Genomic DNA, 27,730 nt, shown 5'->3' with positions numbered 1-27,730 from the left:
CCCAAGCCTCGTGACGCGTATCAAAATATCTTTTTCCTTTTCTTTCGTTTCGCTTTGCTGAAAACGGTCGTAAATAGAAGTTCGTGATCTAAAACCCATGGAGCTCCTGACAGTAATATGCAACTTTCATCTGCTGGTAAATATTCTTGTTCGGGGAGTATGTAAGTATCTTTATTTGAGAAGCGAATGCGAATACTTACTGTGAGACCCTATTCACACGCCAAACTTTCAGACTGACACAAATTCAAATTGTTCGTCTTTTGAATCAGACACCAACCTTGATAAGCCGTTATATAGCCGCCTGCCATACGTTTCGAAGAAAACCAGATCAAATATCAAATATTTATGCATTTGTTTAGGCACATGAGAAGTTTACCGTTTCAACATGATCAGGCCTGACCTCCGCCATGATGGAGAAAGATACGTGCTTCTTATGAAGTGATATAAACATGCCCAAATATTTGTTTGCTAATTTTCATGACGTATGAGGAGAAAATTTATTATTTTGGTCAATGAAGCAGTTGCAAAAAAAACAGTTATAGACTACTCCTTCTCATTCAACACGAAGTATTCTTGGAGCACAAAATAAATTTGCTACCTCAGGAATATTTGCAGTCGCAAGTTCAAAACTAGCCTTCAGTCGTCTGTTTCTCGCAAAAGTTAACAGCTGTATCTGTTATGATCAATTCAGACGTCTAAAATAATCTGCGTTCAGACAAAGCTGTCGACCAGTGGTCAAGCAACGTCTCACATTACTGTCTTACATTACAAAGGGAGACGTCTGAAGAAATGGTGGCAGCCATTGCAGAAACGTTGACTTCGAATTCTCGCCTCGCAATACTAGGCTTCGTGGCTTCGCCTTGGCAATAGTTAAATAAAAGCGTGTCGTCTAATTTCGCTGCAAGCGGCGACACGAACACAATTCAAACTATTATTTGTCGATGTCCAGCGCGTCGTCATGTCTAAACCATTATATATGGATGAGGAACTGCTAAGCAATCTCTAGAAGATCTCATATTTTTAAGTTTGCGTTACACAGGGAAGGATGTGCTCGTCATGATCAGGAATCGGTCAACTGTTGAGACTAATGTACATGATTTGCTTTAAAATGCTGGCAAAAGTGAAAAATTACGTAAATCGCTAGGTTTAAGCCGGGCTAAGGGTCAGCATCGATTAATTCATTCCAACTTTAACTGTATTACGTAGGGAAGGACATGCTCTTCAGGAATATGCCATATGTTGTGAACAATGTATATGATCAACTTGAACAATGTTTGAATTTACAGTAGCTTCACTACACGGCTATTGCAAATTTAGTTCAAATTTGCATCACATTTGCACACCTTAACAAACCCCAGTAAATCCATTATTTCGTCCGGCGTCAGTCGCTTTCCTTTGCCTTGCTGTTCGAGTAGTCAGGCTTTTTCCTCAACAACTTGTCTCGAGTTTTTAAGAGCGAATGTTACCAACGGTCAAATATTTGGTGGCAACAGCCAAAACATCGATTCGGCTCATATTCTCAAGTTAGGTAGGCCTTATGGTGAAGCAAAGCACTGCATACTTAGTTTGGCTGAATATCGATTTATTTTCGAGAGTATCGATAACTGAATTTCGACCAGATACCGCTTTTGAAGATAAACATTTCAGACAAATCTCTGAGGGTCACGCCACGAATTGAAAACACTTGGACCGATAAAAATTACCAAATCTTGAACAACAACATCAATACATATGGTGACAGCAATTTGAGCAATTCTTGATCGTTTATTTACACAGTCTAATTGAATTTAACCGACCTTCTTTTAACAAGATTAAAAATAGGTCAAAAGTAACCCGTTATTTAACTATGTGCTATACAAAGTAATCAACTCAAAATCTGGCTTTTGGAAGGCGAAGTGTGGTTCTTTTCGTTCTCCAAAGGATTTTTTGGGGAAATGATTCAGTGCGATTTAATCTAATTTTAAAGTTGGATAAAATGAGCTGATTTGACTGTGCCGTCAGTTCGAAAATGTTCACATTCACCCACAAACTCAATTGTTTCGCATTATACATCCAATCTACAGCTTATTTAACATAATATCATCTTACCTTCCATATTGCTGTATCACAAAGGGGATTGCAGTCCTAAAATTGTTCTATTGCTCCCTAAATAGCGATAGTACTTGGCAGGATAGTCAACACATCCTGATAATGATTATTTACAAAGCGTACCTCTGGGTTTCTCTATTCCCATTTCGTTGAAATACTTTGCGTAAGACATCTTTGTTTAATTATAAGTTTATAACCGAACCGTGACCCAAATGTAAGCGGAATGTTGCTAGTTCAGAAACATGTTTCTTGCGTGCAGAATAACGCTAATTAATTCAAAAGGAGGCCTACTGGAATAAAACGAAAAAATAAAACACTGGACTACGAAACATGTGGCTACAGGAATTAAGGTCGTGTGTTAGGATCATTATCAATAGCTGGGAACAGACCCTTATATAAAACTACTATGACATTTTATTCAAAACCCCCTTATGTAAATCATCATCGTTACATAGCGACAATATAGAGGTACAAATATAAAACCCCTGAATGTCAAGTACGGTTCTGACCTTCACGATCGACGATCGACGATCGATATCAACATCTGCGTGCAGACCCCTAGATGTAACATTTTACCATCGCAATAAACAACTGGATACAGGTTTAACATGGATGTGACATTTTAAGTTAAATTAATCAATATCAAGATCTGGGCACAGAATAGGCACTGTATGTAAAGAGTTACGATCAACACAGACCCCTAGCCGTAAGATACTAAGATAAGTAGCAACAACAACAAACATATGAAACATATGTATGAACTGCGGTTATGAAACGTATATGTGCACGATCCTTCGCAGTAAAGCACTATTTGAGCAATAGTGAAAATCAGACCTGAAAAAAATTTCAGGCCTGTACGGGATTCGAACCACTGACCTCTGCGATACTAGTGCAGCGCTCTACCAATTGAGCTAACAAGCCAACTGGGAGCAGGCCATCAAATTAAATCGATATAAACCCGTAGATGATAAATCAAACAACAACAAACATATGAAACATATGTATGAACTGCGGTTATGAAACGTATATGTGCACGATCCTTCGCAGTAAAGCACTATTTGAGCAATAGTGAAAATCAGACCTGAAAAAAATTTCAGGCCTGTACGGGATTCGAACCACTGACCTCTGCGATACTAGTGCAGCGCTCTACCAATTGAGCTAACAAGCCAACTGGGAGCAGGCCATCAAATTAATAAGTAGCAAATAAGTAGCAACATTTGCCTACAGCCCATCATGTAAGACACATTGATTAAAACCTATGGATGTAAGAAACAACGAACAATATCAATATCTGAGCACAGCCCCCTTGTGTAAGACACACTCATATAAACCCTTGAACGTAAGAACCAACGATCAATATCAACATCTGGGTATAGCCCCTTCGTGTAACACACACTGATATAAACCCCTGAACGCAAGGAGCAACGATCAATATCAACATCTGTGCACAGCACCTTACCTTCGCGTAAGACGCATTGATATAAACCCCTGAACGTAAGGAGCAACGATCACTATCAACATCTGGGCACATTCCTTCATATAAAACACACTGATATAAACCCCTGAATGTAAGACACCTGAATATAAGAACCCCTTACTGTAAGATTCCTGATTGTAAGACCCGACTGTAAAAACGAACCCCTGAATGTAAGACCCCTGATTGTAAGAACCCCTGATTGTAAGAACCCTGAGCCCCTGACTGTAAGACCCCTGATATTAAGAGCCCCTGATTTTAAGAACCCCTGACTGTAAGACCCCTGATTTTAAGAACCCCTGATTGTAAGACCCCTCATTGTAAGAACCCCTGATTTTAAGACCTCTGATTGTAAGACCCCTGATTGTAAGAACCCCTGATTGTAAGAACCCCTGACTGAAAGGCCCCTGATTGTAAGAGCCCCTGACTTTAAGACCCCTCATTTGCAGAACCCCTGTTTGTAAGAACCCCTGATTGTAAGAACCCTTGTTCTTGCAATCTAACCCCATGTGTGTTACATATGCTAAACAGGAGAAAACAATTATCTAACTCCGATTATACATTTATGTATCATAATTGAATGTTTCATGCTACTTCGGGGGATAAAGCTCATTTTAGAACAAAAAAAGAGCGAAAGATCTGCAAAGGGCATAGCCCATCATACATCACTGCAGACGTGCGACAAAAAAAATGTAGTGTTTTAATATTTGTTTATTTAAAGGAGGTTTTATAAGGGTCAAACCTGGAAAACCACAGCTTTCGCTGAAATGTTTGTAAATGTCAACGTTCAACAGCTTTATATTTATACTACTTCTTCTCCAGAGGCTACTGTGCCTTGTTAAGATACTCATGCCGGTGGTAAGACTACGACCCAGGTAGCACGTTCACATTTTTCACTGACACATTTTCCCGGCAGCGGTCCAAAAAAAGCTCACATCTGAAAATAAAACCACTTTTGCGTATCTCGGAACTCAAGAAACGCTTCGAGTAATCATTGCACCAGCTGACACAGCAGACTCGAGTGCAAGTCGGTATGCCTACATCGAATACTTGCCGTTTGGAAACGGTGGTTTTGAAAAATCAACTCAACTAGTAAGTTATTTAGTGTTCTTGCCCAAGAAGGTAGCCAAGTAGTGTTCTATCTCCCTCAAATATGATCGTGTCCAAAGCCATCAATGCATTATTTGGCGAAATAGTATAGAGCGTGGCTGATGCGTAATGAAAAATTTAACATAAGTCTGTTGTCGGGTCAGACCAGAATGTTCACGTCCATCGGGAAAAGATTGATATCTACATTTAGCCAGAAAAAAGAAAGTAAACAAACCCATATTGTGCCTATCTCCTTAAATCCTTCCTTCCATGATAATAAATTTAATAAGTGAATGACTACTTCCTATAGAAGTCCAAAGCCAATCAATGCATCATTTGGCGATATATATATATGAGCATGGTTACGTTTGATATATTAGAAGGAACTCTGCGCCTCGAACTAGAGCCTCTCGTTCACCCTAAACCAAGCTTTTCACCAAGCGAGGGACAAATTGTCATGGAATGTATGTCAGCAGGGGGTGAGAATATGGATGCTCCGCTAAGAACTAGGTCAACTTCGTCTTTTGGCCCGGATAAACCGAGACTAGTGAAATTGCTCTCAATCCGCCTTGAACAGGCAAGAAGAGGTATAATTACTGTTTTCCCCTTTCTGGATCGTCTGTCGAAGTCACAGCGCACTCTTAATATAGGTTTGAACGAGCAGCAGATACCCTAATGAGGAGAACGACACGCAATGCTGTTGCAGAGTTCACATCTTTTAATTTCTCTGCAATTCATTTCATTAGTAAACGAAAATGCCAGTTTCGAGGTAATTTCTGTAATTAATCAAACAATCAATAGATATTAAAATAGTGAGGAAGAGGAAAAAAATACGATTCAATTTTTCAGCGTCTTAAAAAATACTTGTAAATTATTTAAAATCGTCACCTCTACTCGAGGCAATATTCATCTCGACCGGTTCCTTCTTACACAAAGTAAGCACCAAGTGTTTCTATAGGTAATCAGTGTGGTTTCAGCGATTAACGATAAAAACACCCCTCTGAATTTCATTTGGTAGGTTTGACTGTAACTAATTTTGAATATTACATACCGTCAACAGAAGAAAATTTAGTAAGAGTGCAGGGAAGTTGAAAACTTATCAAAAGTAAAATACAGTCGTATTGTAGCAAGCAGAGGTTTTAATCACCGAACTTCGTTCTTTTTGTCCTAAAAGGAGCTTTATCAACCTAAACAATAATTTACAAAATAAAATATGAACTCAAGAAGGTCGGAGTTAAATAATTGTTTGCTCCCGTTTCCTATATGTAACACTCGACCTTAGTTCCTGTAGCCACGTGCTTCACAATCCAAAGTTGTATTTTTGCGGAGTTGTCGATTTCTGTGGACCCTGATTTTGAATTAATTAGCGTTATTCAGCACACGATTAACATGTTTCTGAACTAGCAACATTTCGCCAACATTTGGTTCGCGGTTTAGTTAAAGAGTTATATTTAAACAAAGATCTCTTACGTAAAGTAATTCCAGCCTCCTTTTCAACGAAATGGAAAGAGAGAAACCCTGAGATACGCTTTGTAAACAATCATTATCAGGAGGTGTTGACTATCCTGCCAAGTTATAACGTTATTATGGGAGCAATGCAACAATTTCAGGACTGCAATCCCCTTTTGTGGTACAGCAATATGGACGGTAAGGCCCTCCGCAGACTAGGGATTTAGTTGTCGACAACTATTTGTGATCGACAACTAAAAAACGTAGTCTGTGGCGCAAGTTGTCGACAACTAAACCGCAAATTATTAGTTGTCGACAACTAATGGTTGTCGACGGCCTCATTTTTAAGCGTTTTTCTAGTGAGTGAAAACTTTTGTTTTAGTTGTCGACTACTTTTAGATCTCCGTGCTATTGCGTTAGCGGCTTTCCCCGCCGGATTAAAACATGGAGGATTGCAGAAGTAAAGTACTTGGTAAAGAAAACATTCTTTTTGATCTTCCTTCTCCACATCCCGTTCTTGGAGGTGGAAATGACACTAACGATGTCATTATTGCGGCAGCTTGTGCCCACCAACAAGTTCTGATGTAGGACATTTTACCCAAAACGACTGAACGGCAAATTTGGTGGAAAGTTCGATCGAGGGACTTTTGGCCAACGTGCCGTAGAAACTGGAATGACAGCGATTTTATCACCAATTTGCGAGTAGACAGGGGTACGTTTCTTAATGTTGAAAGACTGACCCCTTATATTGACCGAGAAACGACTAGAATGGGGCAGTCCATTGATGTCGATGAAAGAGTTGCTATGGCGTTATGGCGATACGGAGCATGCGCAGTAAGCTCTTGGTGCCCAACCTCCCCGCGTATCGGTTGCTAAATCCGTATTTGAGCGCCAGTGTGTGGAATCCTTTATCGGACTTATTTAGTTGTCGATAACTTTTAGTTCATTTTATCCAACTTTAAAATTTGATTAAATCGCACTGAATCATTTCCCAAAAAATCCTTTAGAGGTAAAAAAGAACCACACTTCACCTTCCAAAAGCCAGATTTTCAGTCGATTATTTTGCATAGCACACAGTTAAATAGCACGTTGCTTTTGACCTATTTTTAATCTTGTTAGAAGAGGGACGGATAAATTCAATTACGTTGTTTAGGTAAATGATGAAGAATTGCTCAAATTGCTGTCAAATTATGTATTGATGTTGTTTTTCAAGATTTGGTAGTTTTTATCGGTCTATTTGTTTTTTATTCGTGGCGCGACGCTCCAAGATTGGTCTGAAATTTTGAGCTTCAAAAGCGGCGTTTGGACGAAATTTAGCTTTTGTCGATTTTCTCGAAAATAAAACGATATTCAGATAAACGAAGAATGCAGTGCTTGTTTCAGCATAAGGCCTACCTAACTTGGGAAATCAGCTGAATCGATCTTTTGGCTGTTGCCGCCATATTTTGAAAATGTTCGATTTTTGGCCAGACTCTTTGGGACGAATAATCGAGCATTTGTACTCTTGCTCTGTAAATTGCAGCAGTGGGCACTATGGAGATCATGCGTAGCAATGAACCTCGAGAATTTTGTTTACGGCATCCGATTCGTACTTTTCAATTCTTTCATTATAGCTCTCTTTTTAAAGTCTACGTTTTCCAGACGTTTAACCTTTAGATTACGCTTTTTCGGGTATTTTTCTTCTTAACACTTTCTTTCAAACTACGAATTGAAATGTTGTTCCTCTCTCTTAACATGTTTGCCATCTTGTTTTGTTGTGCTAACACGACTTTCTCGTCGATTGATTTACTTTCAACTTTAATTCTCCACTCAATTTCAACTTTCCAATTCCAACATTTAACCCTCAATTTCAATTTTCTATGCCATGAGGAATTAATTGAAGTGTTCGCAGCCAATGGGTACGCTTAATTTTTTGCATCCATGTACGTTGTTAACTTCGGGTTGGAGCCCTTACCAAAAAAGATAGCCTTGAAGTATACTTTAAGTATACTAGAAGTATACTGCATCAAGAGTGGTCATACTGCAATCATACTTCAATAATACCTCAATAGTACTGTACTTAGGTAAGTACATTTGCAGTACCCTTTCTGAAGTACACTTTAAGTATACTTCTCAAGTGAAAGTCATTTGCTGTGTTGTTGATGTAGGGTACAAGTCTACTTTAAGTATACTGCTCAAGTGAAAATCACTTGCTTTGTTGTTGATGTAGAGTACAAGTATACTTTAAGTATACTGCTCAAGTGAAAATCACTTGCTTTGTTGTTGATGTAGGGTACAGGTATACTTTAAGTATACTGCTCAAGTGAAAATCACTTTCTTTGTTGTTGATGTAGGGTAAGAGTACACTTTAAGATACTGCTCAAGTAAAAATCATTTTCTTTGTGGTTGATGTAGGGTACAACCCTTGCAAACTGAATTCCCAGTTTTCTGGGAATTCCTAGGAATTCTCAAAAATTCCCAACTATGCAAATTAGCTCTGATATGAAAAGCTTGGAATTACTGGGAAAGGAAGGTTCCAGTTTTGTGAGGACTTGGAATTCCTAAGGTTCCTAGGAATTCTCAGCTGTACAAACTACCTATAAGTTAAGAAGGGTGGAATTCTGGGAATTAATGGAAATTGAATTTGAAGCAAATGAAATAACCCTGAAATCCAAATGGTTCCAAGAACCTCTCAATACCTTGAATGTGAAGGTTTTAAGAAAAGGAGTAATTTTAGAGGCTTAAAACCTTAATAAATCATTGGTTCAATAAAAGATATGTTAAACAAAGTGTACCAAGAGATGTATAGACCTGTACATGTTTATCATGAGATTTATTATTTAAACTAAGTTTTAGTAAATCTTAACATTAATATGCATTTTTCATAAACCAGTTACATTAAGTGCAGATTGTCAGTTTAAATCTAATGTACTCGTATCACAGATTTCCTTTCTAAATTCAAAGGCCGCTTGGATTCCACAGTCATAAAAGTTTTTAATGTGATGCAAAATATGTCTCGTGTTCGGAGATGAGCCAAAATCATAAACCATAAACATTTCAACGTAGAGTCAGAGTTCACATCGTTATGTAGATCATCTTCAGAACATGGATCTAAGGGAAAACCATCGTCAACATGTCTATCAGGATCAGTCTATCAATCAGACCTTGCGCGTTATCTAAAGACTGCAATCAGGTAAGCCAGCGGATTCTCTTTACAAGCCAATGACAATTCCCAAAATATCCACGTGATCTTACCCGTGATTGGAAACAAAGGAAATTCCATTTGGTGCTCATCTTTGAATGTACTTTTCATCCGTTGATCGCTTGTGCGTTAAGTTATTTATTTTCTCGACAGAAGAAACAGTAGAAAATATTTCAGAGGAAACAGTACCTTAACAACGCCTCTAAATTGCCGAAAGAAAAGAGCAAATACAAAGGAGAAAAATCTTGGATTCTCGGGGGCCCTGAAAATGGCGAATGAAGAGCGTTAGCGCGCAATGCAAACTGGGTGGGTGAGATTCGTTAACATGACATCTCTAAAGATGGGTTATACAGTTGCTCAATGGGAAAACAAGGAATAGTCTGGGTGTTGTTATGAAAAGCAAGTCGTTGGCGCCGTAAAGTTAAAGGAAGGGACAACACTTATCAACTGGCCGCTAGAAGGGTCGAGCGGCCATTTATAAAGCTATGGACTCTGAAAGTTTGTGGTGAGTACAAATTGTGATATTTGGTACATGATTAAACCTGAGAATCGAATCGGTCACTTGCATGCCACAGTATCTTAAGCTTACGCTTTACAATGAAATGAATCTATCAGTGAGCTAAAGGTTTCGGGATTATTTTAGTCACGTTTGGCAAGCTGTGAGCCCTGCAGAAAAAGACAAACAGGGATAACTTCCTTGAACTAATTAATTACAGTTACAACAAGAATTTAATTAAAAAATCAATTATTTAAATATAATTAAGCCCTTCTCTCCCAAGAATGTTCAGTCAAAATTGAGAAGAAATCTCTGCATTTTAACTTGCAGAATCAACGAGAACAAACGACATAGCATGAAGATGCTGCTTGACAGCTTACATTTGAATTTTAACACACAAGAGTTTTATCCAAAGAAGTTACAACCACATAAAATTAATTCAAAGCCTGACTCAGGGAGGAAAGGATAAAATACTATTTGTATCATCATCCCAAATGAAATGATTCCTTAAAGACTATTTAGACTACATGGCTTATATAGCGCAACGCTTCTCAAAGATCCAGCGGCGCTTTACAATAATAGTGAAAGAAAAATGTAGTCAATTAAGAATTAAAGTGAAATAAAAGACTTGTGAAAGATCAATAAAATCAAAACTACAACTGCCTAAATAAATGGGTTTTGAGTTTAGATTTACAGTGTAAATGTTGTCAAAAGGTCCACTTGTCAAATATCATCCAGCAAGGCGTTCCACAGAGTAGGAGCTCCATGAGAGAATGCTGTATATTCATATGTGTTAAGATTGCATTTAGGTACCATCAAGAGTTTCTTCTTAGAAGATCTTAGGTTTCTATAGGAATGTATGGTCTTAACAATTCACTAAGATACAGGACTCAAATCATTTAATACTTTCAAACGAGAAGACTTAACTTAAAATATGGGTGGACACAGGCAGCCCATGGAGGCTTCTAAGTATAGGCGTTATGTGATCATATCTGTTGGTGGCTGTGAGCAGGTAGGCAGCTGAATTTTGTACATGTTGTAGTCTATTAATTTGTGACTGCTCTAGCGCCAGATAGAAGAACATTACAATAATCCAACTTTGACGAAATAAGGGCATGAATAAGTATTTCACACTGACGGTGTATGCAAATAAATTTCATTGACAACTTGAATTTTTAGTTGGGTGTTAATGCATGTATTTATTTGATATTAGTTGTCTTGAAGTTTCCCTAAAGTTCCCAGTAATTCTTAAACATTGCTAGAAATTCCTAAAAATTCCTAGGAATTTCCAACAAGTATTTAGATTCACAGTATTTCAGGTTCAGGGAAGTCATTGGTGCTCTGAGTTGGAATTCCTAAGAATCCCTTAAGAATTCCAAGTCCTGTTGGTTATAAACATGGAGTTTTTGGGAATTTCTAGGATTTTTGGGAATTTCTTGGCTTTTTTGGGAATTCCAAGATCCAGTTTGCAAGGGAAGTACTTTTTAAGTATACTGCCATTCATTCATAATATATTGAATACATTCTAAGTATACTTTAAGTATACTGTACTAGTCAGTTTGCCACAAGTGGTTTCACTCGTGAGGTATGCTTAAAGTGTACTGCAAAATTTTCAGTACCTTTCAAGTACACCGGTACTTCAAGTATACTTTTGGGTGCAGGCTGTTTAACAACCTGCATTGATACTATGTTGACAACCTTTGCTGCTGTAAAGTTCCAGTCAAAGATGGAGGCTTAGGTAGTACAGTACCAATAAATTGAACCAGCGCACGAACCATAAGGCCACCCAAACTCTCACCAACTGACAAGTCATAATTGAACCAAAGGGGTTTTCCATGTAATTTCCTTACACATGCAACAGTTATGATGTTAGTTTGAAGAATTCTGTAGCGGATCAACTACCACGAGGCCACTTAAATTTATTATTTCAAACTTTTTCATTGATAAAGAATGCGCTAAAAACTGACGAAACTTGAACACAATCAGAACTGGTTATGCTAATTAGTTGGATTGCTTGGGTCAGGTCTTTGTGTATGACTCGTGTATAAGTCGAGGATGATTTATTGAATCAGTCAGTGTTGCGAAGAACAAAAGAGAAGTGAATTCAAGTTATTCCGCTGGTGAAACAACTTCTTGTGTCATGCTGTGGAAGGCTTATCAAATTATCAAAAAGAGAAAACAAACAAACAAGCGCGCGAATTAGGGGACATCAATCACGGTAAACCTGTGATCTGAGTGCAATTACTGTATATTGTTGATAAGCTAACTTTAACTTACAACGTTCGACCCTATGATCGTTTCCAAGCTAGGGCCAAATAACTTTGCAAGGCACCACTAGAAATGTCCGTTCAGTAAAACTTAAGGATATTAAATTAATGGCATATTTTCCGCGGGTAGGAAGGAGTTGTATGGGGAAATATTTTTCTAACGGACAGCATCAGCAACGTGATCCCCTTCTGGAACTAAAGAATAAAGTTAAATGCATTAAAGTGTGGCAAAAGGAATTTCCCCTTTATCTTAATAATTACATTTTCCTTGATCGTAATTGGTTTAAAAAACTCCTGTTTTCCACAAATTCACTCCCCAAGTTGTTATCACACATTTCAATAAGTTAGTCACTTTCAGTTTGTAGTTTAAACCAACCAATTACATACAAAGTTGTAGTATAATATATATTTAATGCAAATTTTCCCATTCTTTCATAACTTGGCTTTTCTTCTTTTCTCTGAAATTGTAATTTTTATGATTATTTGGTAAAAAGACTTGGTGTTGTCCAATTCAGTCTGTGATCTTACTCCTTTTAAACAAATTGGACCCCTACTATGTTGTTGTCAGATTTTGTTGTCACCCACATGAATACAAACCAAATTGGACTCCACTAAGTCCTATTACGATTGCATACAACTTTTAAATTACCTTGTAAGTAATGTCATTGGAAAATCGGTTAATTTATCATCTCTGTCTTAATTGAAAAAAAAAGCACTTGGGAAATTTAGATAGCTTTTATCCTTAAGAGACTAGAGCTGTTTCTATAAGCATCAAAAAATCTTTCAAATCTCTTACAAATCGTTCAAGTCTCTTCATATATTCATCGTACCAAATCTTTCATGCTCGCAAGCTTTCTGTGTTCTCTATATTTTCCTCAATGTGTGCTGCAACAGCAATTATTTTTTTAAATGAAAATCATCTTCTGCGGCAGTCTGGCTTAATGATAATTTCAATCAGCAAGATTCGAATGCTTTATTCTCTTTGCCCCTTCACTTCTAATATCTCATTTATAGTAATTCTCCTTGCTGTCCTCTATACAATTTTTAAGATGCTAATTCTGAAAATTTTGTATTGGATCAACTAATAATCCCAAATTGATATTTTTTGTAGGAGAAGAATGCTCCAACACCTCAAAATTGTTACCTCTATCTTAAAAAAATTATTCAAATTCTCACCCTTTTCTTCGAGATTTGAGTTCGCAAATGGCAACTGAGAGAAAAACGAGCTGAGAAGTGTTCTTTATATTCTTGTTACTTTCACTGTTATAACAACTATTTTTTTCCTTTGTATATTTCCAGACTGTCAAAGTTTTACCTCTAAACCAAACAGTCCTGTGTATCAGTTAAAGGGTCAGTCTGTTACCTTGTCATGGACTTACAACACAGCTGGCAAGACAGTCACTCAAGTATGGTGGTTTCACAATAATAACTGGATTGCTTCTAGACAACCTAGTGGACAAACCAGTGTTCTCAATGCACGTCATCAGGTATCAGGGCCTGCAACACTTACAATATCAAATGTTCAGACAAAGGACTATGGGGAATATGAGTGTCAGGTGACCTTCTCCAGTGGTCGCCCTCCTCTGATTAAAGCCACTGCTGAACTTATTGTAGTTGGTAAGTTGCTGATCACGACCATTTTGATCTGCAATATGTGTGGTAGAGATTTTTTTTCCCATTTGGAATTGTTTGGAACAAAGGGCTAATATGAACCTCGATACTTGATTTCTTCTCTCTGGTGACTGAAAAAGTTGTTACATAAACCTTTTACAACCCAAACATCAGTCCGCATATTCTCCGTACTGTTCTCTATACATTTCCAAAATGTTCAGGAAAAAGACAATGGGGAATATGAATGTCATGTGGCTTTGTCCAGTGGTGTCCCTCCTGTGATTAATGTTCTGGCTGAATTTATTGTAGTTGGTAAGTAGCTGATCAAAACTGGTTTGATTTGGAATGCGTGTGGTGGAGAATTTTTCCTGTTTGGAAGTTTGTTCAACAAAGAGCTTATGTGAGCCTTGACAGGGGTTTCATTAATGTTTTCGGCCGGAGGGCAACTGGTTTTCACAGGCAGGCAAAACTTTTTGAACTGAAATTTATTCCAGGATAAACTTTAGATGGTCAAACCAGGCAGACAAATGCATCCTCTCAACCAGTCAATTTGTGTGGTTCCCAGTCCTTAATGAAACCCCTGCTTGATATTAGATTTCTTCTCTTTGATGGAAGAAGTTGTTACATAAATTTATTAGACCCTGAGATAAGCATTCATATTCTCCATACTCTTCTCTATACATTTCCAAAGGTGCTGACAAGGAGAGTTTGTTGAGCAATCCTAAGCTTCTACAGTTCGCAATCATTTTCTTTATTCTTGTGGCCTTAATGTGTGATACGGGGGCGATGTTACAAGGAGAAATTGGAGGCTGGTAACTCTAGGGGCCAAGGGGCTGATAATGACTTGATTATCTAGACTTATCATTAAATTCCAATCCATTGTTATCCGCAGTTAGACCATCAATTATACTCAAGACTAAAACAGCTCAAACTTTGGATGAAGGTGCTTCATTGAAGTTATTATGTGTTGCTAGCGGCAACCCCAAACCATCCTATACGTGGTACAAAGATAGCGTAAAGATTCAGGAAGATCCAAACAGCTCTAACTACACAATAACTTCAGCCAATAGGAATGATGCAGGGAAGTATAGATGTGAGGCTGTTGTTAATGCTACAACTCTTGGCCAATACAGTGTCCCTTACTCTGTCCAGGTTACAGTTAGCTGTAAGTCTACTTGCAATACTTCTCAAGGTTGTGGTCAAGCAGTGCCCGCAGGCCCCTAGCGCTTTACTTTTACTCTTGGGCGACTCAGGAATTTTAGTTTTTTTCTTGAAAAGTATAAGCTGGGCACCCAGGAGTTCACAGTTTCAGAGCACTGGGCTCCATTTAATTTTCCTTAGAGCACAGCCTTGCCTTCTTCTAAGTTTTCAACCCCTGGATTGATCAGTTGGTAAATTCTGGTTACTATTTTGATACAAAGTGAAACAGAGCTACACTTGCATTCCACCTGTAAGACATAAAATGTCTGGTTCAAATTCCCCACCCCAGCCAGGCAAGGTTCAATCCCCCCGCTCCTCCTTAGAACAGATGATGATTAACTACTTGCCAAGGGGGATGTGAAAGCTTCGAATTGATTGGCGCATCACTAACTTTTTTAGTATCATAAACAAATTCTTAGATATAACCAACAAATGAAGGTGTGATGAACTGTTCAGAAAAATGTTATCAATAAGGACATTTGGTAGCATATTATTAATGAGGACACTCAATGATACAGAGAGGGATTCTCATGGACAATAAATCCTGAACACGCTATCACTCAGAAAATAGGTTTAAATATTTTGTACATGTTGATGAGGGTATATGTTTATGTATTTTGAAAAATATGAAAATATTTCCAACTATTCCTGTAAACAGTTAGGCCTGACAAATGTTTGCATAGCTTTATGACTTAATCCTGAAATAAGCCAACGATAAAGCTTTCCTTAAATGTTTATTAACATTTGTACCTTGCAGTCAAGCCTGCACACAAAGTAAACAGTTTGAGCAGTAATCAAACAGTCCTGCAAGGCAATGATGCCACATTTTATTGTCTGACAGAAGCCTTTCCTACAGCAACCACATACAGATGGTTTAAGGATGACAATCAGATAACCAATTCAGCAAATTTTGAAATTTTCAATGCTGGTGGTGCTGAAGAAAGTAGGCTGACCATCAAGAATGCTCAGAATGGAACCGCTGGACAATACTCATGTGATGGCACAAATAGAGTTGGAACTGGAGAGAGAAAGACTGCTTTCTTATTGGTCAATTGTAAGTTATATCCATTTGTTTGTTATGATCAACACAATGTTGTAGATTTGTCAAATGTGTGTTCTTGTTACCGTATCCTGTCTTCCCTTTTACAGTGGTTTACTTGGTATAATTGTAAGACTTTGCTATTTGACTTTTATGACACAAGTTACTTTTTGTTTTTAGTTTATTTAAATTTTTCAAGTATGTGTCTTTGCAACAAATTCAGCAAAGTAACGTAAAGTGAATGGGTGGTTCAGGGCCACCCCTACCTGGAGAGATCTAGACTTCCTTCGAACATTTTTATAGATTAAGACTTTTGCAGTTCTACTCTCCTGCACTTTAGTTCTATTATGATTTGTGACCCTCCACAAATGTGTAAAAGATGTGAAAGGAACATAAGGTCCTAACGATGGACCGTCTCTAGACAAAGGACCTCTAAGAGTGCTAAAGAATGGTCTAGAAAATACAATACTGAAGTAGAGGGTCTGCAAATTCACTACTTTCTTCCCGGGAATTTAGTGCACGTTTGTACTTTCTAATGCTTCATAAAGGCGTAGACTAGCGGGGTCGTTTTTGCACTTAATAATCTTGACATCAATGCCTTCATAGTCTTTGTTCTGGTAGGAATATATAGACTTTTCTTCATGGACGAGTTTTCATTCTTGAGATGTTCATTTACGCGGTCGTGGATAAAGCGTGTCGTGCTACCAATGTATTGTTGATTGCAGCTGTTACACGTGAGCCAGTATACTGCATTTGGTCGTAAACATAATCCAGTGTTAGTGATGGGGCATAAGGACAACATGAACAGATTAATAATACAATAGTTAGTTTGTGAGTGATGCAGAAAGTTGTTAAAATGCGGCTGACTACGCTAAAAGAGCTCTTACAGCAAACTTTAAAGTGTGCACACAGAGATATATAGTAATAATATACAATTATTTAATATTTATTTTGCGCAAATTAACATTTGGATATGGCCAGTTTCAGTAAATAGGCCAGTCCACAACACTGGGAGCGACAAGTATGTGAGCTCTTTAGCGTTCCAGGCTAACCAGTACAATGAAGGTGCAGGAGACTGGGCCTACGGTTTTTTCGTCCTTATCCGAGAAGACTTGAATGTCTATCCGTTTCTTGATATAATATAAAGGTAGCACATTCGATGTCCTCAGTTATTTTGAAGATCAGGAGTGTTGGTCCGGTCTGGGGCTCGAACCCTCGACCTCCCGCACCGCAGTACGGCGCTCTACCATTTGAGCTAACCAGGCGGCGGCGCTGAAGCTTACCAACTATTGGTTACCGGTTTTTGTTTTACGACAAGCGTTGTAGTTTCTTTGAATAAATTTACTCTCATAGTCAATTTGATTTCACGCTAACTTAAGATCACAGTTTTCATGCTCTCGGCTCGTTCGGTAGACGCATTTTGTGTGATCGACCATCGGGAAATGCGGTATCGTTTTGTATTCTAGTGTGCAGGTTTTATCTGGCATATACCATCTTTTGAGACTAAAACTAAGCTGTCGTCTTCTTCTGAAAACATTTGGTATAGGAACGACTTTTTGGAAGAAAACTGTATAACAAAAGAAGTGAGTTATATGAGTCCTTGTATGTTCGCGAATGGTTTACCTGTTAAATGTTGATTAGGTCTCCATTTAGACTAACTGGGTTTGAATACATCATTACTGAAAAGAAATCTACGAAGATAAAGTTCGTTACTAATCTGCAAGTAAGTCGTTTAGCTCTGCTTTGACCTGCTCGCGGAGTAAAATACCCGTTGTTTGAATATATCTTCAGGTGTTGAAGAATAACAATAAACTTGGCCGCGAATCAAACTCACAAAGCGTGCAAAGCCCTTCTAATAATTACTTTGCGGTTTGTATTCGTTTATAAATGTAAGTTTGGTCGATGCTGTAAACTATGGTAGAGTTTGTAGTCTGCAAACTGCAATTTCACAACGTATTTTCGATTAGTATATATATGCATTGCATCATTATCATCTCCGCAATCTTGTTCATCGACCAAGGAGGAAAGCATACCTGGCCACTAGAACTATCTACTATTCGGCCACCGCAGCTACGTTTCAACTAAATCGACTGACCTTATGCAGAGATATTAATCCTAATCCTGGACCTTGCTTAAATAGCAATTACAGACAGCATGTGAGTACTTCAAGGTCTCGATCAATTCTTCGATCAAGAAATATCAACAATCTTACGAATGTAACATCCAAACCTAGTTTATTTTCCGAAAACCTTATCACGACTGCCACTTTCGTTGTGCCTGATCAATGTCCGGTCCATCAAATCAAAATCTGCAGGCTTTCTGGAATTGGTGAGTCACTATAACGCTGATTTTTTCGCCCTTACCGAAACCTGGTTAACGGAAGACGACACTGCTGCAAAGCTTGAGATTATTCCTTCTGGCTACAAGCTTGTGAGTTATCCTCGTATCGGACGCAGAGGCGGCGGCGTCGCCTTACTTTATAAGGATTCCATTTCAGTGCTTGCGACTAAACAAAGAGATAATAATTCCTCATCTTCATCATTCGAATTCTCTGAGCTCTTAGTGAAGTCTGGCTTATACGTTGTGAGACTAGTGATTGTTTACCGCCCGCCCTCCACCAATTCCTTTCTTAGCGACTTCACGTTATATTTAGAATCGATTATTTTATCTATGCAACCAATCCTGATCGTCGGCGATTTTGATCTTCGCGTCGATGTAGACGGCGATGCAGATGCTGGCGATTTTCTGGACACTTTGGAATCCATGGGCTTAGAACAACATGTAACTGGACCTACTCACAACCTTGATCATACCTTAGATATGATAATCACTTGTCAATCAGACTCGATCGTGAAGAACAATCCTACGATCGGTCAATTCCTCTCTGATCACGCAGCTATTCTCTGTGATCTTAATTCCATAAAGCCTGAAGCAAGTGTTAAAACTGTCGCCTACAGGAACTTCAAGTCATATAATATCGAATCTTTTGAAAGTGATCTTGCTAATGCAGCACTGTGCCGACGATCACGGCGATTACTATGCGATTGTCAATTTAAGCCTGGATGATCTTGTTAGCTGCTATAACTCAACCCTTTCATCGCTCATCGAATCTCACGCTCCTTTAAAGAGTAAAACTGTGGTCAACAGGCCTCGTATGCCTTGGTTTAATGATTCGATCAAGGCCGCTATCAGAGAAAGGAGAAAAGCGGAGCGTAAATGGAGAGCTACAAAGGATCCAATGCATTATTCCGTCCTTAAATAGAAAAAGAACCATGCAATACTGCTGATAAACCACGCGCGTGGTTCATACTACACCGAGTTCATCAAGAAAAATAGCGCTGACCAGGGCAGGTTGTTTAAAGCCGCTAACTCTTCATTATCAGAATCTAAGAAATTATCCTTGCCCGGTGGATCCAACGCTGAGGCGGTCGCAAACAACATTGGCAGGGTCTTCATTGACAAAGTGACAGGCATTCACTCTAAACTAGGAAGCGCTTTGAATTCCAGGTCGTTGACACAAGATATGGATAACATGATTCCTGCTTATAACTCACTTACCAGCTTCAAATCGCTGTCAGTGGATGATGTACGGCGCATTATTATGCGATCTTCTAAGAAGTCATGTTCACTAGATCCTGTACCCACGTCACTGGTAGTTGAGTGTATGGATGTTCTTTTGCCTCTAATTACGTTAATTATTAATTCATCTTTGCAGTCTGGTCATTTCCCTGATCTATGGAAGGAGGCAATAGTAACACCTTTATTGAAGAAGTGTGGATCTGACACGTCCAATTTTAAGAATCTACGCCCTGTCAGCAATTTATCGTATATTTCCAAACTCACTGAGAGCGCTGTCGCAGACCAGATTCGGTTGCACCTGGCTAAGAACAATTTGTATCCAGCATTCCAGTCTGCATACAAGAAATTTCACAGCACGGAAACCGCTTTGGTAAAAGTTCACAATGACGTTCTGATTAACATGAATAAACGGTACGCGACTCTCCTCGTTCTCTTAGACCTGAGTGCTGCCTTCGACACTGTGGACCCTAGTATTTTGCTAACACGTTTAAAATCAAAGCTTGGTCTCAATGGAACTGCTCTGGAGTGGTTTCGTTCTTATCTAGCCGGAAGATCACAACGAATATCTGTTCAGGGAGCACTTTCAAATGTCTTTCATCTTCGCTACGGCGTTCCCCAGGGATCATGTTTAGGCCCCGTTTTGTTTAACGTATACTCCAGCGAAATCTTCGACATTGTAGGTCGTCACCTTCCAAAACTTCATTGTTATGCAGATGACTCCCAGCGTTATGTATTGTTCAACCCAAGCTGTGCTGTTGGTCAAGACGAGGCAATAGGCCCTTTGCAGCTAGTTGGTCACGTGCCTAGCAACGCCGAATTGGAGAGCAAGCTTTTCTGCAAAACAAATCGAATGAGTCTCATGAGCGTCCTGCGTGTGCATATCTGAAAGGCAGTTATTTTGAATTCAAGCGTGAAATACCCTTCCATCTCTCAAAATCCAATACGCTTAGCATATAATTATAGCATTTAGCACATCTTCGAATCGGAAAAGTCAATATTCAGCTGGGATCGCGGCAAAAATATCAGCGTCAAGTCGACCACGAGTTACAGACATGGCCTCTCCTTCAGGTATGTAGACTACAGATCTTGTCTTCTTGCTGCACTTTGATAGCGACGTGTGGACGATTAATAGAAGTAGAGAAAAAGAAAATACGTTAATTCACTACACGTAAAAGTTTAGGAGCTGTTTACTACCGATAAACATAGAATTTTGGCCATGGATTTCCCCTGAAACTATGATGATAGAACCAACAAAGTTGTTTAATTCACCACTAGAAGTACAGAGATATTACTCGCCCAATTTAATGATCGTATGAATTTGAAGATTTTTACCAAATCGTTAGACTTATGTTGCTCATGTTCTTGTTTTATTGCTTTTTTTAGCTGAAGAGAGCCAAGATCTTTCAATATTTCCCTCGCTGACCTTCGATGATGTCGGCCAATATGCAAAAAAAATGTCTGGATGCACTAGCACAGCGAAGGCATACAAGTTTATGGCAGAACCTGGATATCTACACGAGATTAAAGGTCAGTAATAAAATCGAGTATTTCTTATTTGTTTTTCTCAATCAGAATCTTATATTTATGTTTTAATGTTTTAGTGATACGGGCCAACGACGCGGTGAAAATTGCATCGAAATGTTTTCGTTCGATGAAGAAGAACGAGCCACCTCATTCCTTGGAAGTTTCTTCAAGCATGGCTAATAATTCTTTGTCTGGAAGGTGCTCTTGTGTGGCTGGATCAGGAGGGTATTGCCATCATGTTATAGGGCTTCTCTATTATCTGGCTTTACTTAAACAACTGGGGCATCGAACTCTGCCAGATGATCTAACATGCACCAGCATGAAGCAGCGCTGGAGTGTGCCTAGGGGGAAAAAAATTGAAGCAAAGCAAATTCAAAATGTACTTGTGAAGAAGCCTCAGCTAGGCGCATCCTTCAACAAATACATCAAAAGCAACCTGTACTCCCCATCACCAATATATGGAACAATGACTAAAGAGCATTTTAACAGTCTACAGCCAAAGCCTCTGTTTGTAACCATTGTTCCTTCTGAGCAGGACCTGAGATCTGTTTCATTTGTCCCAAGCAAATTTGGAAATGTCCCCAAAGGGTGTTTGATTTCTTATCAACAAAAAATGTCTGCAGACTATTTAGTAAATGATTTTACCTGCACTGCATTTCCAGATTTACCACTTGAGAGTGCAAATGATAGATTTCAAAATAATGTGTCTGTGTGCCTGGAGGCAAACCAGCAAGCCCTATTTGACTCTCTTTCTGTCACAAGTGAGATTTCTCTCAGGGTACAAGAAGAAACAATTACTCAAAGTTTAAGCGAGACTTGGCGTCTTTTGCGAAAGAAGCGGATAACAGCAAGCAAGTTTGGTACAGTTGCCCGGCGAGTTTCAAATTTTGAAAACCTTGTAAGTCAGCTGAACCCGGCAAGATTTGTTCAAACTCCAGCAATGAAGAGGGGTGTAGAACTTGAACCCCATGCAGCAACAGTCTATGCTAATGTAGCAAAAAATGGCAGAGTGAATTTATTCCCATCAGGATTAATTATAAATCCTAAATGCCCATGGTTAGGCTGCAGCCCTGACCGGAAAGTTTATGATTTGGATGCCCTTGGTAGTGACCAGAACCCCTTTGGTTTACTGGAGGTTAAAGTTGTTAGGGAGGGGGCAACCTCATTTGATGATGTGAGATATCTTACCAAGGATAATACTAACCAGTATTCTTTAAAGAAGAGTGACATTTATTATTACCAAGTCCAGTGCCAGTTGGGCCTCACTGGTCTAGACTGGTGCGATTTTTTCAGTTACATGAATGATGACATGTTTGTCTGCACAAGAATCCTTTTTGATCCCATTTTTTTCCAAGGGGCTAAAGATAAGGTGGACATTTTTTTTTTCAATTACTATCTAAGCTGATTTGCCTCTAGTCTTTGCTTACTCTCAAGACTGTATTTGTTATGAAAAGATTTAGCTTCAATATTCTTTTAACCCATTCTATATTTGCTCTAATTTGTGTACAACTATATTAGATTTAAAAACTTTTCTAAAATTGGTGCCAACCAGATAATGTCAGGATGAGGGATGAGGTGATGTTGACCCATGGAATGCATGGAGCATTTTTTTGCAGAAACAGAAATGTGACCTAACTTTCTTGTTAGTATTTTTTAGCTCTTTTAGCCAAGGTTTTGTTATTTACTTGCATCATCATACTCAAATTCAAGAATTAAATATATGTGGTAATCCCCCAATTAACCAAACTTAAAAGAAAAACACCAAAAATGTCCAATATTATGTTTAAAGAGCAATTGATTCAGAAATACTATATCCAGTAACAGTTGACACCTTATAATAACAATTAAAATTTACCAAGACTCATTATGACTACTTACACTTTTTGTAATAGTTTAAATATTTAATCCTTCTGAATGATCTTCTAATCCAAATGAGTGCACTACATTGTAATGTTGTCACTTTGATAAGATTAAGGGACCTTGAAAATTTGTTAGAAGACAGGCTATAGAATAGAGCTGGTTAACTGAACCTAAAGTTGAAAGAGGAACATCGGAATCCAAAAAGTGATACTCCTTAACCCTTCTGATGGCACGTTCTACATGTATTCTAAGGCTTGCAATAGTTTTGGTTTTTTGCACATCTTGAGTTGAAAACTGCCCTTGATTTTCCAGAAAAGGAGGGATGTTTAACTCAACATTATACTCCTGTAGCATGTTACCTATATCAAACCCCTTATCTGCCATCACTGAGTCTCCTGCTTCTAAGAGGTCTAAAATACCACTACATCTTGTGATTTCCCTGTCGCTAATCCCTCCAGTGTATAAAGTGGAAACAAAACATATTGCTCCATGAGGGGTGATTCCAATAAGACCTTTCAAAGTTGTGTTGCTCTTATAGGATGAGTACAGCTGTGACTGTAACAACAGGGATGTGGGTGTTTGCACAAAAATCTCTGTGCAGTCTAAAATCACTCTGGTGCTAGGATAGAGTTCTCTGAAACCCTCAGGCATGCATCTATCTACATCTGCCCTCGAGGGCCAAATGATTTGACTTCCAAGAAAAAAATACAAAAAATTGGACCAGGTTACCAATTTTCTAGAGACTGATGATATATGAATTGCAAACCTATCAGCAAGATCTTGCTCAAATAATCCAAGTTTAAGCCGAACAAGAAACATAAACATTTCATCTATTAGAAGCATATTTCTGGAGGCTGGTCTGTTTTCTCTCTCTCCAGAGGCATAACAGTAGGTCATTAGTTCAGCACTGGGTTTAATAAAATTAAAAAAAAGCTTAATATGTTCATTTGTGGGAAAGCCAGTGTAAAATTTTATACTCTCGTTGTCTGGACCAAATCTCTCCAGACCAAATTTACTTAATGTTGCTTTAGCCTTGACATTTCTTAGCTCTTCTTTAGCTGCAGCTGCTTCCTTTCTGCTCGCCTCAAGCTCTCCATGCATGGCCAGAAGCTGAGCCTTCAGAGACTGCACCTCTGTTTCCACACTTTCCCTGCTTTGCATTGCTTCACTTTCCACTCCATCAGTGTCACTATCATCTGTTTGAGTATCTCTGCAAAGAAAGCCAAAAAATTTAATATACTCATATAGTTTACATAATTTTAAATTTTAAAACAATTACATCCTTCTAGAAATTGAAGAACCTGAGGTCTGTATATATACTTTTTAACCATACATCCCTTCTACAAGGTTTCACAAATGCTTTCAATAGCAGTTAATATTTATCCAAAACTGATACAGTATTTAAAAATAAGAAAGAAGCATTCTAGTCTAGACTTATCATTGTAACCTCATAAACTCAACGATGCATTAAAACATAACCAAAGAATATATTACCTGTCGACATGTCGAATAATCTTTCTTCGTGCTTTGAAGGAGGAATTCCAGTTAAAATTCGATGGAACAGCACCTCTTTTCAGTCGCTGGCTACCAGACTTGGTGGGGGGAAGGTAATCTTCCTTGGTAAAGTGCCTTGAGCATACTCTCGTACTAGTTGTTATCTAAATGGGAAAATTTATAAGCCATTAGACACAAGTTGACCGAACAAATCCTTGCCAAATGCTTTGAAAATCGAAATGTCTCTATAAAATACCTTGAAGTCAGGACCTTCGTCTCTTCGGATTTTCACCAGCCATTCCTTCTTCAACTTTTCATCCTTGGTACGACCGGGAATGCGATGGAAACGCAAATCTTCGTGGTACCTTGAATCCCCATTACATAGGGGAACACAGCAATGGTATGCAGAATTTTTTCTGCCCGTAATGGATTGTTCAACTGACTCGTCCATATCGATATCTACAACAATGAAAACAACGCTTGTTGGTTCCGACACCATAGTCTTGAGGGGAATAAGCAGCCAAAATTCTATGTTTTTCAAAAGTAAACAGCTTCTAAACCCTAAGGCGTAGTGAATTACTGTATTTTCTTTCTTTTTACTTGTATTAATCGTCCAAACGTCGCTATCAAAGTGCAGGAAGAAGACAAGATCTATTCTACATACCTGGAGGAGAAGCCATGTTTGTAACTCGTAGTCGACTTGACGCTGATATTCTTGCCGCGATCCCAGTTAATATTAACCTTTCCGATTTGAAGATGTGCTAAAAGCTATATTTATATGCTAAACTTACTGGATTTTGAGAGATGGAATGGTATTTACCGCTTGAATTCAAAATAACCGCCTTTCAGATGTACATACGCGTGATGCTCAAGACACTCATTCGATTTGTCGTCGCAGAAGAGCTTGCTCTCCAATTCGGCGTTGCTAGGCACGTGACCTCCTAGCTGCAAAGGGCCTATGGAAACCTGTATCTCGGATGTTAAGCAGCGGATGACCACGGACAAACTTATGCTTAATGACGACAAAACTGAATTTATTGTAATAGCATCACGATACTTCCTGAAAAAAGTTGCTGTTAATACTAACAGGGTCGGAGACAGTGATGTAGGCAAAGTGTCTGTGGTACGGAATTTGGGCGCGTGGTTCGATGATCAACTCACTATGGCCGTACACATTACCAAAATATGCAGTGCTGCTTTCTATCACCTACACAATATTAGACGTATAAGGAAACACCTTTCAATGGACTCAGCTGCGACTCTTATTCACTCCTTTATCAGTAGCCGAATAGACTACTGTAATAGTCTATTATACGGTGTGCCCAAGTGCCATATTGACAAACTGCAGAGAGTTCAAAACGCAGCCGCCAGACTTGTTGTCATACAGGGCAAATTTTGCCACGTAACACCGGTGCTCCGTCAGCTGCATTGGCTTCCTGTCTTATTTCGTATTAATTTTAAGGTTCTACTTTTAACTTTCAAAGCCATTCGCAAATCCGCACCGTCCTATATCAATGATCTTGTCAAAATTAAGCCTTTAAATTCAAGATATGGACTGCGTTCTAATGACGGAATACTGCTATCTTACCCGAATTTAAAACTTTAAAAACCCTAGACGACCGTGCTTTCGTTGTTTCGGCGCCGAAACTCTGGAATGATTTACCTTCGGAAATTAGAATGGCTAAATCTGTCGACACTTTTAAAAAACTCTTAAAGACGCATTTTTTTAGTAAGGCTTTTTATTCTTAGTTAGCTTAGCTTTTCATATTGTATACTACACATGATGTAACTGGCATCTATTACAAAGCATTGTTTTAATGATGTAATTAGTATTTATTTCATGCATTGTTGTAATGATGTAATTAGTATTTATTCCCTGCATTGTTGTAATGCGCAGTTGATCATCCCGTCATGGAAGCGGCGCAATATAAATCCACAATTTTGATGTTTTTGATTTTGTATATATCGCGAGTAAGTTTCATACTAGGCATTAAGTAATCCAACTAAGAAAGATCTCCCGTAAATTAAAGCTTATATGATTAAGAGTGCCCATTCCCACCAGCTAAGGTCTTGGGATGAAACATATGACATTGAATATTACTCTTGATGCTATAAACGGAAGTGGTCCAAAATATCAGATTCAAATCCTTTGCAATCAACACGCTCACTGTTGGAGACAAATGCAAAATGCCGGATTGCAGTTGAGATCTGTGTATTCCCAAAGTCTGACATATTGTTTAGTTCGTAATATCCATCACAGAAGAGAAGATTCATTGCTAAAGTAAAGAGCATTTCTTGGAGGAGGAGCATATTACATTGCAGTTCTAATGTCATTCGACAGGACGCAAGATTTTTCATACGGCCATAATAAAGCTTCAGTCTGAGCTGAGCAAGAGCGAAGAAAACATAAAATAACTTTAATTAGAACTTTAAATCAGTAGATGTGGGAGAGTTTTTAAGAATTCAATTAATTTTATTAAAAGAAATGTTTTAGTCTTTTAGTGTAAAACCCTTTAATCAGAAAAGCTCATGACTTTAAGTCATTTGATAAGCAGGCATTGGAACTCAACTGTCTTTGTTTGCATAATTTTCCTGTCGGGTTATAGTTGATTCACGAAATAAAAAGCTGATTATGATATTTCATATGTTGAAAACATTTCTAGCTTTACCTTCAGCAGCCTTTCGTTTCCTTAAGGTTTTCGTTGTATGTGCTGGTATCCTTAACCGTTAGATAGCAAGTTGTCAGCCCCAATATCGGAAAATAAAAATCAACTCGCGCAGCCCCACCTTCCATTTAGCTGTAGAAAAATTATAAGTCTAGTTCCCGCATAACTTAGGTTCGACCGTACTAATGAAATTCGTTTGTGGACCGACCAGCAACCGCCGTTAGGCTTTGTACATTCCTCTTACACATTTTACTTTCTTTGCAGTGAACAAGAAAGACGAAGCCAGTTCTGGCGTGGGAGATTGGCAATTAAAATTAATTGCAACGATTTTTTGCGAAATATTCACACTCAGCTGTAATTATAAGTATTAAAACTAACTTTCTCATTTGTGATTCACAGTAAGAGAGAATTCGGCCGCTATGTAGATAACCCGTTGATGAACTAGCAACATTCGGGCTTTTAGTCTCACTAGCATCGTAAAAAAGAGAAAGAACGTTAACGGGTGGTAAAGAGCTGTTGTTTGGAAGTCGGCCGACTACCCTTCCCTCCCTTTCCCGCTTCTTACTCTCAGCGCAGGTCCGAGGGGATTGATGCACTCACTCATATTTGCAATGGCAAAAAGTATAAATCATAAGAGCCAGTCGACTAAAGTACCTGAAATTAAATTGAGTCGATCAGTCAGTCAGATGAGTTAAAGGAAAGAGTGAAGTGAA

At 38.5% G+C, this 27,730-nt stretch overlaps 3 protein-coding genes across 5 annotated transcripts; 2 read left to right on the top strand and 1 right to left on the bottom strand.

Annotated features, from left to right (window-relative positions):
- LOC111318925 (limbic system-associated membrane protein-like) lies at window positions 1–27,402 on the top strand. The gene is made up of 5 exons (XM_088727859.1): window positions 1–161; window positions 13,344–13,661; window positions 14,548–14,820; window positions 15,613–15,909; window positions 27,282–27,402. Exons 1-5 carry the CDS (start codon window positions 98–100, stop codon window positions 27,386–27,388), a joined length of 1,059 nt encoding a protein of 352 aa, XP_088583985.1. The 5' UTR covers window positions 1–97; the 3' UTR covers window positions 27,389–27,402.
- On the top strand, window positions 20,321–22,861 carry LOC148726661 (uncharacterized). Its single transcript, XM_088727815.1, has 3 exons — window positions 20,321–20,541; window positions 20,857–21,000; window positions 21,075–22,861. The coding sequence occupies exons 1-3, from the start codon at window positions 20,526–20,528 to the stop codon at window positions 22,400–22,402; spliced, it is 1,488 nt and encodes a 495-aa protein (XP_088583941.1). The 5' UTR covers window positions 20,321–20,525; the 3' UTR covers window positions 22,403–22,861.
- LOC148726660 (uncharacterized) lies at window positions 22,766–25,247 on the bottom strand. Of its 3 annotated transcripts, none has more exons than XM_088727810.1 (4): window positions 25,211–25,247; window positions 24,608–24,810; window positions 24,352–24,515; window positions 22,766–24,067 (listed from the first exon to the last, which is right to left on the bottom strand). In XM_088727810.1, the coding sequence occupies exons 1-4, from the start codon at window positions 25,230–25,232 to the stop codon at window positions 22,954–22,956; spliced, it is 1,503 nt and encodes a 500-aa protein (XP_088583936.1). In that variant the 5' UTR covers window positions 25,233–25,247; the 3' UTR covers window positions 22,766–22,953. The 3 variants fall into 3 exon arrangements, with proteins under 3 accessions (XP_088583936.1, XP_088583937.1, XP_088583935.1); XM_088727811.1 differs by lacking the exon at window positions 25,211–25,247 and adding an exon at window positions 25,016–25,167; XM_088727809.1 differs by lacking the exon at window positions 25,211–25,247 and having other exon boundaries at window positions 24,608–25,161.
- Window positions 27,403–27,730: the final 328 nt, after the last annotated feature.

Source organism: Stylophora pistillata, chromosome 7, assembly GCF_964205215.1.
Source record: "Stylophora pistillata chromosome 7, jaStyPist1.2, whole genome shotgun sequence".
Classification (NCBI taxonomy): domain Eukaryota; kingdom Metazoa; phylum Cnidaria; class Anthozoa; order Scleractinia; family Pocilloporidae; genus Stylophora; species Stylophora pistillata.
Note: the sequence above shows the minus strand (reverse complement) of the source record. Positions and strands in the feature narration are given on the sequence as shown.

What these genes read in the sequence shown, in the direction of transcription:
- LOC111318925 (XM_088727859.1), top strand. Translation starts at nt 98, where the DNA reads ATGGAGCTCCTGACAGTAATATGCAACTTTCATCTGCTGGTAAATATT. An exon ending in TATTCTTGTTCGGGGAGTAT is followed by an intron (nt 162 to 13,343) that starts GTAAGTATCTTT and finishes GTATATTTCCAG; the next exon opens with ACTGTCAAAGTTTTACCTCT. An exon ending in TGTCCAGGTTACAGTTAGCT is followed by an intron (nt 14,821 to 15,612) that starts GTAAGTCTACTT and finishes TGTACCTTGCAG; the next exon opens with TCAAGCCTGCACACAAAGTA.
- LOC148726661 (XM_088727815.1), top strand. An exon ending in ATATCTACACGAGATTAAAG is followed by an intron (nt 21,001 to 21,074) that starts GTCAGTAATAAA and finishes TTAATGTTTTAG; the next exon opens with TGATACGGGCCAACGACGCG.
- LOC148726660 (XM_088727809.1), bottom strand. Translation starts at nt 24,850, where the DNA reads ATGGTGTCGGAACCAACAAGCGTTGTTTTCATTGTTGTAGATATCGAT. An exon ending in ACGAAGGTCCTGACTTCAAG is followed by an intron (nt 24,516 to 24,607) that starts GTATTTTATAGA and finishes TTTCCCATTTAG; the next exon opens with ATAACAACTAGTACGAGAGT. An exon ending in ATTATTCGACATGTCGACAG is followed by an intron (nt 24,068 to 24,351) that starts GTAATATATTCT and finishes CTTTCTTTGCAG; the next exon opens with AGATACTCAAACAGATGATA.